The sequence below is a fragment of the Gymnoscopelus microlampas genome, assembly GCF_963454915.1.
Source record: "Gymnoscopelus microlampas genome assembly, chromosome: 14".
NCBI classification, from domain to species: Eukaryota; Metazoa; Chordata; class Actinopteri; order Myctophiformes; family Myctophidae; genus Gymnoscopelus; species Gymnoscopelus microlampas.
In genome coordinates, this window is record NC_139951.1 from 9842852 (window position 1) to 9857517 (window position 14666).

General features: G+C 42.3%; 1 protein-coding gene across 6 annotated transcripts in view; it reads right to left on the reverse strand.

Moving 5' to 3' along the window:
* The window catches only part of LOC311059888 (uncharacterized protein), a 28697-nt gene that overhangs the window by 7227 nt on the left and 6804 nt on the right, over window positions 1-14666 (reverse strand). For 5 of the 6 annotated variants that reach the window (XR_014602224.1, XM_084077994.1, XM_084077993.1 and 2 more), the window contains exons 3-10: window positions 14297-14569; window positions 13719-13811; window positions 13264-13353; window positions 12809-12850; window positions 8930-9013; window positions 7852-7893; window positions 7448-7486; window positions 1110-1535 (exon numbers count right to left, since the gene is read on the reverse strand). Coding sequence is in view for 5 of the 6 variants with exons in the window: in XM_084077994.1 (XP_083934120.1) it covers window positions 1110-1535; window positions 7448-7486; window positions 7852-7893; window positions 8930-9013; window positions 12809-12850; window positions 13264-13353; window positions 13719-13811; window positions 14297-14569 (1089 nt within the window). In the remaining variant the exon portion in view is untranslated. The remainder of the gene's footprint in view (window positions 1-1109; window positions 1536-7447; window positions 7487-7851; window positions 7894-8929; window positions 9014-12808; window positions 12851-13263; window positions 13354-13718; window positions 13812-14296; window positions 14570-14666) is intronic. The other variant, XM_084077995.1, reaches the window with a different exon arrangement.

Sequence of the window (14666 nt, forward strand, 5' to 3'; positions counted from 1 at the left end):
ATCCTGAATCTTTTCTAAACATATCTCTAAAAAACTTTTTTAAACCATTTGTCTTGTGTGGACCAGGAAAATTGTCCTCACAATGACCATTTCTCCAATTCTACCATACTTGTGGGGACAACTCATTGTACGAAGTACACAAGAGTGGACACACAAAACTGAGCCTCCATAAAAAGCTTGTGCTGTATAGGTATATGCAATGAAGTGGACAAAAAACAACACCTCTGGAATTCCCTGAATCGCATTAGAACAAGGTTCAATCTATGTGTTTGGGGGGGGGGGGGTAGCTGATTGGGTGGAGAAGCTGCCTCGGAAACCGAAAGTCCCAGGTTCGATTCACAACAGGTGTCCCTGAGCAAGACACTTAACCGCTCCCCCCTGCGCTCAAGTCTGACCACTAGGGCTGCAATCAGCTGGGTGAAGCTGGAAACTGAATTTGCCCTGCGCTAGTTATGTGTGTCTGGCATATGTCACATGTAAACATGGATGGATGTCCTATTTTTCAGGGGTTGGGGGGAAGGCTACTGTATACTGTACATACATACATGAATGTGCAAAAATATACCATCAATACATTTAAATATTCACTAAAAAAAAAACGAATGGTGCATAATGTGCATTGAGGGCGGATTCATGGATGGCCACAGCAGCAGTAGACACAACTGCAGTAGTGTTTAGACACAAATTATTGGAAATTGCCATGTGTGAATAAACACATAAACATGTTGAGTGTGCTTTCCCGTCTCGTAATCTGAATATACAGGAACATTTTCGTTTATTGCTACAGGAACAAAAACAGTGGCATTAAAAAATATGATATTTTAGAACTCAGGTGCACTCCTGATCAATCAGCCATTACAGTGCCGATCGGAAATCTGATTAATCTGTGAAATGGTGGAGAAAACATGCATAAAACATTTTAAAACAATTCAAACACTTAAGAGGAGACAATTGCCATCCAGGACCCCAAATGATGACTCCCCTGCATGCTCTCTACACGCAAAGAGAAAAAGCAAGAACTGTCAGTTAAAGCTCAAGGTATGATAGACTTCTTGCATAAAGTCTTAATACACAAAAGATTACAAGAATCCCCACACCACCACTCTCACGTTTCTGCAGCTCCATACGATCCTCCGTCCTGTCTGCTTCATCCTCTGTCTGTCGAAAAGCTTCTTTGTATTCAGTCTGCCGATCCGGGCACAGCATCTTCAATGCATCTTTGAGACGGTCGTTCAAACTCTGCAAATCACACGCATGGACGTTGTCCTTCGACAGATTATCATAGAAATTATCAGAGGTGTATCTAAAGGCAACCGCTGTAGCACACTCCAGTGTAATGTTGAGCTCACGGAGGGCCTTCTCGACATTGGCAGAGTTCTGACCAGCTCTGTTTTTTTTTATTGTCAGCACTCGTTCCTCCAGCTCTTTCACCCGCTCGGTCAGACGCTGCCACTGTTTCTCGTTAGCCTTAACCTCCTTACAGAGGGGGTAGAGTGAAGTTGCTTTGTCCAAGATGCAGTCTATGAGAATCATGACTGATTGAAAAACATAGAGAAAAAAGAGAAAGGGTTACAGATAGGTTGAAATGCAATAGACTGAATCATAACATGCTTTTATCATTCCCATTTGGTTGATTCCTTAATTTTGAGCTGGTTCATCTATATAACCTCTAGAGTAAAGTTTATTTGTTTTTTGAGGTTTTTGTGGCCGAGACTATGGGCCCTATCTTCCGCCCTGCACTATCCCTTGGCACTACCCCGCTACCCGTTAATTACGCACAAGGGAGCTGTGTTGCCTGCATTGAAAGGTAATCAAAGGCTAGAGAGCATGATGCATACGTCGGATAGTGTCCGACATTATATAAGCACCTCAGTGAGGCTGAGTTTTCAGCGCGACACTTATGAATGAAGAGATTGTGAATGTGATTGTCATTACAATGTTACTGTAATCCACAAAAGTGTGACTGTTAATTCCTTGTGTCAATAAGTTGTGTTTTTATCAGCAGTTGCCAGTTCAGCTTATCAAAGACAAATAAAATGTTGCTTTATCTGCGTTTGCTATAACCACAACAGACCATTCAGTTTTATTAATCCAGAACACAAGCGATTGGTGTAATTTAAAGTTATCTATAACCAACAATGTGTGAGTGATAATTCTGTGTATCAAATATAATTTAATCCCAAGGCAACGTCGGACTGCCTCTTCGCTCCTCCATGGGTATAGAGGGAGAGAGCGTAGATATAGCACTGGACATAAGGGCTTGCACAGCCTGCTCTTAAAGGCAGTGGCATCTGGTACGCTGATTGGTTTTATTAATGTAACGCCCAAACCACACTTATGCATAATGTAACGGGTAGCGCAGGTGTTTTAGGGATGAGGCTGGTGTCGGAAGATAGCAACTTGGCCACGGGAACGCCCTTGCGCCATGTTAAATCCCCTAATAGTGGGTACCGCGTCTTGGGCCCAAAATAGGGCCCTATGGGCAGGGGTGCACATAACTTTTTAGGTCTGGTGCTCAGAAGAGCACCTGGAGATGTGACTTGGTGCGCAACAAATAAATGGTCCCGTCCCGTATTGTCAACGGGTGGGGGGGGGGGGGGGGGGGGGGTGGAGTCTCAGCACGGTGCCCACCGGACAATTTTGTCAACGGGGGGGGGGTGCAGCTGCGCGAGGAAAAAATAAGAAGAGGACGCTCTGCTTGCAAATTCCGCCGATTTTCGCCTTTTTTTTTCTCTAATATCGTTTGGTGAAGCCCCCAAGGTTGGTGCCCTGTGCTGCGCTGCTTTTAACCGCCAGATTGGGACGTTCACGGCATATTTTGCACCATCACGCTGCGTTCATCATCGGTGACGAGTGCCTCTAAACAGCCGCTGCTGGCTGCGTGCACGCAGCGAGGCGATGCGAGACACTGACACAATCACGTGCAGCATGCGTCCTCGATCTCAAGGCTTTTATTTTTTAGTTTTACTAAAAAATAAAACCTTGGAAATTCCTGTCCCAGCTGTTGGTGCGCAAAAGCGCCTCGCGTCGTCTGATGTGGTGCTCATTTTTTATTTTGGGTGCGCATGCGCACCTGCGCACCAGTTATGTGCACCCCTGCCTATGGGCTCTATAAAGTGCAGAACTGGCTAAACCCACTCATTTGGGATTTAGGACTGTGCAAGGGGCGTTCCCCCGCAAAAGTTGCTATTTTGGGACACCTGCCTTACCCGCAAAACACCTGCACTACCCGTTACATAATGCATAGGTGTGGTTTGGGCGTTACAATAATAAAACCAATCACTGTGTCAGATGCCATTGCCTTTAACCCTTCCATTGTGTTAGGGTCTTTTTTGACCCGTTTTCAAGTTTAAATAGGTAAAAAGTACCCTTTACATTTCTTTATTGGAACGAGGCTTCATGATATCCTCAGAAATAGCCATTTTAACGCAACAAAATTATTTATCATCATTTTAATTAATTCTGATGGTCTCAAAAAAAAAAAGTGACAATTGTGGTGTTAGGGTCTGAAATGACCCGGCAAAGAAGTGTGGCTCAATTCCCCCCCAAATTGTCAATATTCAATATTTACATGTTTGAGAGTGAGAGAGACTTGTCCTCAATTAGCATTTGCTATCAGGAGTAAAATAAAGTTTGAGTTTATGAAAAATAAATGACTTATTACCTTCTAAGGTATACGGGTCATTTCGGACCCTAACACCGCTAGTGTCACTATTTTTATTATTATTATTTTTTTATTACATTTTTATCCCTCGATTTTGTAACCCTTTTTTCACCCGGTGCCAATTTGCCAAGTGATCCTGGGCACTACACTCCCCCCACCAGCCTAGGGAGGCCAGGGCCGAGCTCATGCCTCCTTCAATGCATGAGAGCCAACTGACCTTCTTGTCACCTGACAGGGGGGAGTTTCCCTGGTTGGACGTAGCGCGTGGAAGGAACACGTTATTCTAACCAGTTCCCTTCCCCTCCATCGGGCGCCCCAGCTGACCAGGGGGAGGCAGTATAGTGACCAGTAGTGATGCGCGGGTCGGGTTTTTTCATGACCCGCCCCGCCCCGCGACGGAACCCAACCCGCCTCAACCCGCCCCGCGAACCAATATATAAATCTATGGCTCAACCCGCCCCGCGACCCGCGATTTTTTAAAATTCTGTAAAATCATGGTTAGAAAATAATCCCCAAGTGTATTCAAACTGTTTTATTGTTATTATTCTTATTCTTATTAGGAATAAAGACAAAACAAGAGCATGTGATTTCTTTTTTTTTTTTGCGTGTGAGAGCGGCTGACCCGCTCACCCGCAGCCCACATAATTTCCTCTGAAATTCTGACTCGACCCACCCGCGCCGCGGGTTGACCCGCGGGTCCCGCGGGTTACGGGTCAACCCGCGCATCACTAGTGACCAGGATTACTACATGTTTTTGTGAGGGTATTAACTACCCTAGGAGACACGGGAAGAACATGCAAACTCCACACAGAGTAGGCCCTTTCACCAACCCCACATAGGGTATGGGCGCTGATGACGCGGAGGAGAAGACACGCCCCCAGCGCCCACAGCGTCCCCGGCGGGAATCGAACCCAGGACCTTCTAGCTGTGAGGCGACAGCGCTACCGACTGCGCCACCGTGCCCATTATTTTTAAAACATGTTTTAAAGTGAAATAACGAAAACAAGTATTTTTTTTATACATTTTTTTGGGATGTGTGTTCAAATTATTATTCTTAATTATTCTATTCTAGCTAGATAACGTCATTATCCATTGCCTTCATTATAGAAAATTTAATGAGTGAATTTTAACATTTTTATAATAGAAAACGAGATATTTTGAAAGATGAAACCCTAGCCCTAACCCAACATAATATTTTAAAAAGTGTTTACATGGATATGAATGCATTACAAGTCAGCTATGAGGTGGGAGAAAAAAAATAATGAAAATACTTATTTTTTGAGTATTTTGGGCTGATTTAAATCAAGGGTCAAATTTGACCCGCTAACACCACAAGTGGATGCACACATTGCAAGGGCTAAGAGAAGACTGCGCAAGCCATTATCCCCAATGCAATCTTTCACTCTCCTTTCTCCCTGTCTGCAGTGTTGCCAGGTCTGCTTAGTATAAGCCACATTGGGCTTTATTTTCTGTAAAGTTGCTTGTAATTAAACGGCTGTGAGCTTGTAGATCGGCTATTGTGAAATAGCCAACATATATAAATATGCAGGTTGTTTAATGGCCGACATATATACTGTAGGTTTGAAGTGCTCATGTGGCCTATTATAGTCGCTTCTTTTGGGCTTGTTTTCATATACCTAGTTGCTTATTCCTCTCGCAAATTCTGGCAACGCTGCTCCTGTCGCAGGAGCTGCACTGAGTCTTTCAATAAAACCACATTTGATAGACATACGTATCACCTACATGTTACTGATTAGAGAGAATTTTATATTTTTGTAATCAGTCCATTATTTCCTGCATAATCCATGAATAAAACTGACTGTGTAATTAGGAGAGCATTGCATTGGACGCACAAATTCTTTGAATAGACTTTCATCTTATATAAACACAATTGACACAAGGAATTGACACTCTCCTTTCTGCTGATTATAGGAAAATGTGAATCACATAGATTTGTGGACAATAATAGCCTAGTAGAGAGAGGTGCCGCGCTGTGCGTCCTGGCTGTCTCCGGACCAAGTTGGAACTGCGGGTGGTTTTAGAGTCTGCTGTGCGCTTTCTCAAAGGTGTGTGGGCAGAATAGTAATTTTGGGGATATAGCAACAACACGCCCACGACCACACCTCCATCCGTAAATAATGGTGTCGGCATAATGGAGAGCGGGTATAGAAGGTGCAGAATAGCGTTTAGGGACAGTGCCAGCTCCCTTATCCGTATTTAACGGGTAGAAAATCACGGGTAATGGTTAACGGGTGCGGCTTTAGATCGGCACAGAATAGAGCGGTATATGTTTTTGCCCATGTCAGTCACCATGAAACACATTTTTGTTACTACTCCATAAAGATATTGTCCAAAACTCACACAAATCGGTATACATCTCTCATGTGATCAAGACGTATATGTCACATTCGTCATATTCCATTCCGATTGACTATACACGAAATGCTGGGAAACTTTCTACGCACATTCCCACTAAGCCAAAGAGAACCTCTGTTACGGCCAGCCGTATTGGTGTTTTTTTTATTTAGACATACTTGTATTATACTGTATTATTTAGTATTCTGTATTTGCATTGTGTTGCTGTGTTTCTGAGGTGGAGAGGTGGAGATCTGGAGGTGCTGAGTGCCAAGTGACTGCCAGCTGCCTGTGGCAATTGATTTGTCAGACTTACCAACTAACTGTCCTCTCACCCAAAACAGACCTTTGCTAATGAATTTGTTCTTTTGATAGTTAAGTTCTGTGTTTTTGTATTTATTGTCAAGATCTTTGTAATTAATTCTCTCTGTAATAAATATCATATTCAGTTTTAAATCCTTTGTCCTTTTCGTTTATGTTGCGACCTTTACAAGGGTCGTTACAACCTCCATCTTTGTCACCATCTGTTTTGACACTGATAAGCCATACTATTACTACAGTATTAGTAAAACTCGATCAGCGGACAACTGAACCCCATGCCGAGTTACAGTGATGTCACCATTGTGCCCTGGTTGTGCAATCAGTGGTGTGTTCTACCGTCAGATGCTGTGTACGGCGTATACCTTGAGATTTTTTTTCGTCGCAACCGTATACCTTCAAAAACTGTTTCATCCATTGAAAACGCGAGAGCGTATACCCACGACCACGCGCATCGTATCGTAGCGTATACCTTCCGAAAAAAACTAGAACACTGTGTGCAATGACATTCACTCTATTATAATAAGCTTTCCTCCACCTATTTCATGAACAAGTGAGAAATTCACTGAACATTAAGCTACTGTACATTGGAGCTCTGCATCCAACAAGAATACAAGTGGTGAATCTTAAAAATAAGACATTAGAGAGGTCTAAAAAATAATAATAATAATAATTCTGGCTTTTAAAAAAAATATATCCCACGATTTTGTAACCCCTATTTTTTCACCCTGGTGCCAATGCCTAAGCGTGTAATCCTGGGCACTACCTTCCCTCTGCCAACCTAGGGAGGCCAGGGCCGAGCTCATGCCTCCTTCGATGCATGAGAGCCAACTGACCTTCTTGTCACCTGACAGGGGAGAGTTTCCCTGGTTGGACGTAGCGCGTGGACGGAACACGTTATTCCAACCAGTTCCCTTCCCCTCCATCAGGCGCCCCGGCTGGCCAGGGGGAGGCAGTATAGTGACCAGGATTACTGCATGTTTTTGTGAGGGTACATACCCTAGGAGATAATAATAATAATAATAATTCTGGCTTGAACTGAAAAGAAAGAAATAGCAGTTAAAATAATAACATAATTATAAACAGGACATGTAGAAGAAACAGACATACCATCTGCTGATGTTGATTCTTCCTTCTCTAGTAGAGGTACTATGGTGCACACACACACACACACACACACACACACACACACACACACACACACACACACACACACACACACACACACACACACACACACACACACACACACACACACACACACACACACATTTGAATGAACACATGAGAAGCAGATATCTTATAATGATAAATTGGCGCTCTGTGTCCAGAGGAACTACAACTGACTGGAAGACACAAATTATATTATTGTTCCCCATGGATAAATGTTATTTTAGCAGACCAGCCTCCATGTGGAGGTCTGAGCACATGAGCCAGCCCTCCTGAACATGTCTTGAATTCTCTGTATGTGATACATATTTTATCGAACCTTATAGATAGAAACCATTAAGTACCTTCACTTCCATTCCCTGGTGAAGATGTACCTGCAGTTGTGGCTGTTGAGTAGAAAGGAAAAGATCAGTTTGGTTTCACATTATTACAATGAACTAGGAAATCAACACCAGCTTCAGACCCATTTACTGTACTGTGTGTCCCATGTTTCTGTTGAGGCAACTACTTGGATGTTGGCTATGAACTGAAAGGTCATTTCACACTACTTTAGAACTGTTTTGTTGCCGTAATGTCAGTTCTCTGCACCCACTGCCCATATATAATGGCCTATTAATGAATGAGAAATGACTCAATGATCTTTGTGCAGAACGCATTGACGAGCTGGCCAGATCTATGGATAATCGGGATGACTGGAGATGCCGATGGAGGGCACGTCTGAGGACGATCAGATGATCTAGCATTTTGGATGGATGGCAAAAATAGCTGATCTACAAACACTCATAGCAATGTGATACATTGTGAGCTTGTAGATTGGCTATATTTGCAGAATGTTCACCCCATAATAGGGACACTAGGTTTCAAGTAATTCAACAGGATTCATGCCGTTCAAATTCAATTAGGGGGAGGCAACTATTATATGTCGGATTAACCCTGCTCATTTCCCCTCTAGTTTGGCGACTCAGGTTTAGTGACTTATATTGTGTTTTTTGCTCAGTAACAGGACAGCTAGGCTACATGCTAGCTCAGCTAGCCTACATGCTAGCTTGCTTCTTCAGAGCCAGTTTGGCCATGTTCACCCTGGTGTTCACTCTCCATTCCGACATCTCACCACTCCGACTAGTGGCTTCCGCGTGCGGTTAGGGTTAGGGTTAGGGTTAGGTATAGGGTTCGTCAACGTCGGAAAGGCGACATGTCGGAAAGGAGAAATGCACCCGTTCACCCTGACGTTAATCGTCGCTGTTGTTGACCCGATGAAGACCTGTGTGGTGTCTAAAAACGTAGTCCACCACTATCCACAAACTATACTCACCACTCTTATGGAAAAAGCAGCTGGCCACTATTTTTTTTAGCATTTTAAAGAATAAGTTGTTTCTTATATAAAAAATATTTGTATCCATAACTTTATTTTGAAATACTTACCTGTTTTAGCTGATAATGATGTTGGTGTCGTTGTCGGTGTTGTTGTTGTTGGTCGTGATAGCAGTGTTGTTGTTGTTGTGAGGTCTAAAAGGAAACATTATGCTATTATTGTACTGTGAACTAATATGCTTCAAAACATGTTCTCCCCCCCCCCAAAAAAATATAAGAATCGTTCACTTTATGATGCAAGTATGACATTTTTCAAGATGGCCGCCATGTTAGCGGAGCAGATAGTGATATAATCTTTCAGGTTGTGATAGAACGATGACATTTGGTACAAATATTCTGTAAGGGCCACTGTTATGGAAAAAGAGGCTTGCCACTCAAAAATGCAACATGGCGACCATTATTTCAAGATGGCCGCCACCTTAGCGGAGCAGATAGTGATATAATCTTTCAGGTTGTGATACAAGGATGAAATTTAGCACAAACACTCTGTAGGGACCACTCTTATGTAAAAAGGTGCTCGTCACTCAAAAATCCAAGATGATGACAATTCTTTCAAGATGGCCGCCATGTTAGCGGAGCAGATAGTGATATAATCTTTCAGGTTGTTAGGGCCACTCTTATGGAAAAAGGCACTGGCCTCTCAAAAATCCAAGGTAAAAGTAGATCAAAGTAGCTGTTATACCACCTTCATCCAGCCTTGCTGGTTCCAGGATCATTGGCATTTGATTGATCTCATGAAAGAGTGGAATGCCGCAGCACGCTTGGTCTTCAACCAGCCAAATGTTTCACATGTCTCCCCTCTTCTACGCTCCCTCTATTGGCTCCCAGTTACTGCCCGCACAGAGTACAAAACACTGATGTTGGTGAAGTAAACTTTCAAACATGAACATGCTATTTCATATTTAAGACAATTGATTTAATATTGGGTCGCAGTATAATCTGGCAGCTGTTTTAGGTGAAAACATGACAGGATGACAACTCGGTGCAGGCGGAGATCAATTCTGCATTCTAGCACCCCTAACATTTGTTCCTCTACAGGATATGTAGAATTTGAGAAGGTACAGAGAAAACACCTCAAAATTGATTGACAAAAGAAGCTTGTATTTGCCTACAGAAGATGGGCTTTTGTTCTATTGTGTTCATACCTTTGAAGCTCACTCTCCTACCGTGAAGAGGGGTAAATTGTTGGAGTCCAGGTGTTGACACCCTCAGTGAGAGGGGCCTTCTTTTGTTTTTAGTTAAGTTAATCAGAATTCCATTGTTCCCTTGTGACGAGGCGGCTGGCCACAAGACAGCATAGTGGATGAGCAGAACAGGATGTCTACCAAGGACCTTTTAAGTGTAACTTTAACTAGGTAAAGCTGAGTAAGACCAGGTACATTGTACAGAAGAAGAGTCTTGTAAGTGCATAGTTGAAATGAATACAGTTGGATAACTGTGATCTGTGCTGTTAACCAAGAGAAATGTCATTAAGGAAAAGATTCAGTCTGGAGTAAATGTGGCTTTTATTTGACTCATTGTATGTCTAACTGTTGTTTGCAACCATGAAGTATAAAGTGCATGGAATCATTTTAAAGCTGAAGAGATGTTGGACAAGAATTACTATACCAGCCTTTGTGTAAACGTAAAGTTTGATAAATATAAATAGTACCAGATTGTTACATTGTATTTCGAACAGCTAATGTTTTAGGGGCGGGGACTCGGGCCGACGACAACTGTGTTAGAATGCATGTATGTGTGTGATTGGTGAACAGGGATCAGGGGCTGGGCTAAAACTACCTGACCCCTCCCCTTGTTGACAGGAGGTAAACAGTGTATAAAATAATGTGCTTTGTATGTGACTGGGCGCGCTGCCTGATCGGACCACCTTGGCAGACGGCCAGTCAGGCTGAAATAAAAGATGCTTGACCTGAAACCTGGACCCTGGACTTCTTCCTTTTTAAGCTGCCTTTTCTAGGAAACTGGTATTAAATGCCCGCTCTTGGGATCGAAAATATACTCAACACTGGCATACAAAGCAACTAAAGGTATGGCACCCCCACATCTTCAAAGCCTGATTTTTTTGGGGGGATTGATTGGGGCTATCCTTTTACCAACTTAATCAAAGTGATACCACACATTCAGGTATGGGATACAAGTAGGTTTGTGGTGATCTACACACCTAGCCCGATCATTCATCCAGTGCCTTTTAAGTCCCATGTGATCTGTACACCTTTCGGGTAAGTATACATGAACAAGTCATGAATAGCCCCGCTTACCCTTGGCTCAGCTCTTCCTGTCAATTCAGGCACGGCTATATAACTACATCTACTATTAAACGTATTACTAGCTAATTGATCCGGGGTGTTAGACAGCATTTGTGACACTGATAAGCTATACTATTATTACTACAGTATTAGTAAAACTCGATCAGCGGACAACTGAACCCCATGCCGAGTTACAGTGATGTCACCATTGTGCCCTGGTTGTGCAATGACATTCACTCTATTATAATAAGCTTTCCTCCACCTACTAAATTGTGCTCTGACAAGAAAACTAATATGTATTTTGGAATGTGCAACCCCAAAAACATATGTAAGCCTATAGACACAGAAACTTGTTTTATAACTTGCTTTATAAATATAGATTATATCATCGCAACTAGTTTTCCAGCCACCATTCTACACACTTTGCTAAAACATTTCAAATAGTTAAGATCAATATTAATTTATTTGTATAATTATGCTGAAATAGGACATATTGATATTGGTACAACTTCTGGAAGCCATTAAGAACAATGGTGGCCATGTTGAAATGTTTGAGTGGCCAGATCCCTTTTTCATACGAGTGGACCTTACAGAGTATTTATGTCAAATTTTATCCTTGTATCACAACCTGAAAGATGATATCACTATCTGGTCTGCTAAGGTGGCGGCTCATCTAGAAGAAATGGTCGCCATCTTGGATTTTTTAATGGCCAGTGTCTTTTTCCGTAAAAGTGGCCCTTACAGAGTATTTGTGCCAAATGTCATCCTTGCATCACAAAGTGAACGATTATATAATTAATCTGCTGCACTACAGTGTTGAAGAAAGGGGACTTAGATTCCCTCTGGGAGGGTAGGGTAAGGGGATACTCCGAGGGGATACTTTATTGTCATGGAAACGGCAGATATTTTGATTGATGGTGTGGTGTGGTGTGGTGTGGTGTGGTGTGGTGTGGTGTGGTGTGGTGCTAAAGCTGCAGTCGAAATCCAGCATTTGTAGTGTCACTCATGGGAACATTTACAACATGACACAGGTAGACAAAATATCACAGAAAAGTGAATTTCAGAACCATTTCCATGTCTTCACTCAGCTCAAGAAGAAATTGTCATTATTTTGTTCAACGCATCAGATGACACAAAATCTCTAAATACAACTAATGAAGTTCAATTCCTCACTCCAAGGTCCGCTCCGGCCTTTTTGAAAATCCTCTCCTCCTTATTCCAATGTATTGTTTGTATTTGTATTGTATTAATTAATGTATTGTTGATTCTTCCTTCTCTAGTAGAGGTACTATGGTGCACACACACACACACGCACGCACGCACGCACGCACACACACACACACACACACACACACACACACACACACACACACACACACACACACACACACACACACACACACACACACACACACACACACACACACACACATTTGAATGAACACATGAGAAGCAGATATCTTATAATGATAAATTGGCGCTCTGTGTCCAGAAGAACTACAACTGACTGGAAGACACAAATTATATGTTATTGTTCCTCATGGAGAAATGTTATTTTAGCAGACCAGCCTCCATGTGGAGGTCTGAGCACATGAGCCAGCCCTCCTGAATACCGGTATGTCTTGAATTCTCTGTATGTGATACATATTTTATCAAACCTTATAGATAGAAACCATTGAAGTACCTTCACTTCCATTCCCTGGTGAAGATGTACCTGCAGTTGTGGCTGTTGAGTAGAAAGGATGATGATGTATGGATATGAAGAATGTTCACCCCATAATAGGGACACTAGGCTTCAAGTAATTTAACAGGATTCATGCCGTTCAAATTCAATTAGGGGGAGGCAACTATGTCGGATTAACCCTGCTCATTTCCCCTCTAGTTTGGCGACTCAGGTTTAGTGACTTATATTGTGTTTTTTGCTCAGTAACAGGACAGCTAGGCTACATGCAGGAACAATTGCTGATTAGGTTTATTATGAACACACACAGACGTGTTATGGTTCATGTTATGGCCATCCCTATGTGTACTATTGTTCCTTTAAAGATTCAAATGATTATTTATAGTTATTATTATAACTTAGTTGGAGGTTCAACTCCAGACCAACTCACATCAGAAACTGCTCTCAAATGCACTCACCTACAGCATCAAGAGCACCCAACTCAGAGTCAGATTGGGTGCTAACCTTCACACGTTGCCCATGTGAACGTAACTTGTCCTTTATACGATCTGTTATGAAATTCAAACACAATGATAACATGTAATTAGGTATGAGCTGTTGTTGTGTATGACATGTATGCACACGCACGCACGCACGCACGCACGCACGCACGCACGCACGCACACACACACGCACACACACACACACACACACACACACACACACACACACACACACACACACACACACACACACACACACACACACACACACACACACAAGCAGCGTATACAAATAAATGCACTACAGAACCGACTAAACATTTGGTGTTTGTTTATAAAGTTGCATGTAGGCCTATACTGTAGCTGCTGAGCAGTTTACTTTGCAAGCATGTTGCATGTTAGTGTAATTTAAAATAAATGGGCAAAGTTACCACGGAATATCACACCCAGCACCAAGGCGACTGCTGCAAGGATGACAGCAGCAATGACACCAACAATCCCTCCGGCTCCCATGGATGTATTTCCTTAAAAGAAAAAGAAAGAAAGAAAGAAAAGACTCTGATATTACTGGGGGGTGGGGGGCACTGGATCAGGCTGATCTTGAAAATAGAAACACCAACTAGCAGAGGACAGGCCCAAACTGTGACACTTATGAGAAAAAAACAAACAAATAAATACATAAATAAAATAATGATAATGTTTCCCCTATTGTGTTTAAATCATGGTTCAAATTGGACCCACTAACAAAATAAGGTGTGGCCAACTTTCTAACACATTAGGAAGGCTGAAGACTGAGGTGCAAATGTACCTCAGTGTTGTGATTACATACATATTTGATTTCTGTGGTGGAATGACCTTTTAAAATGTGATGAGAAGAGCAAGCAACAATGAACTATCATTTCTCACATTGAACTGATATAGTACTTCAACTCCACAGCTTGGAATATTCTCTTCTAATAAAACTGTAAAGTGTATGAGATGGCATAACACATAAGAAACACCAACATACCGTTTATATACAAGGGGTTGTCACAGGAATCACTCTGCTTCACACTGACTGTGTTGTTCATTTCACAAAAGAAATGTTCAACCTTCTTCACTTCGTCATCGTTGGGGATATCGAACTGTTTAGAGTTCTGTCCAGACATCCATTCCCCTTCATCTTTCTTCCAGCGATAGGCGACTGGACCTGAATCTGTGATGTCTCCTTCACAGACCAGTGAGCAGGTGGTAGATGGAGGTGAACAAGATTTGAGAAACACTGTTGGCTTTGGGACATTGTCTGTTGGGGAAAAAGAATGAACACAACTCAGAAACTCATTAAAAATATAGAAACATCCTTCACCAGGAGGGGCTCATATCTTTCAAACTTTTTGCAA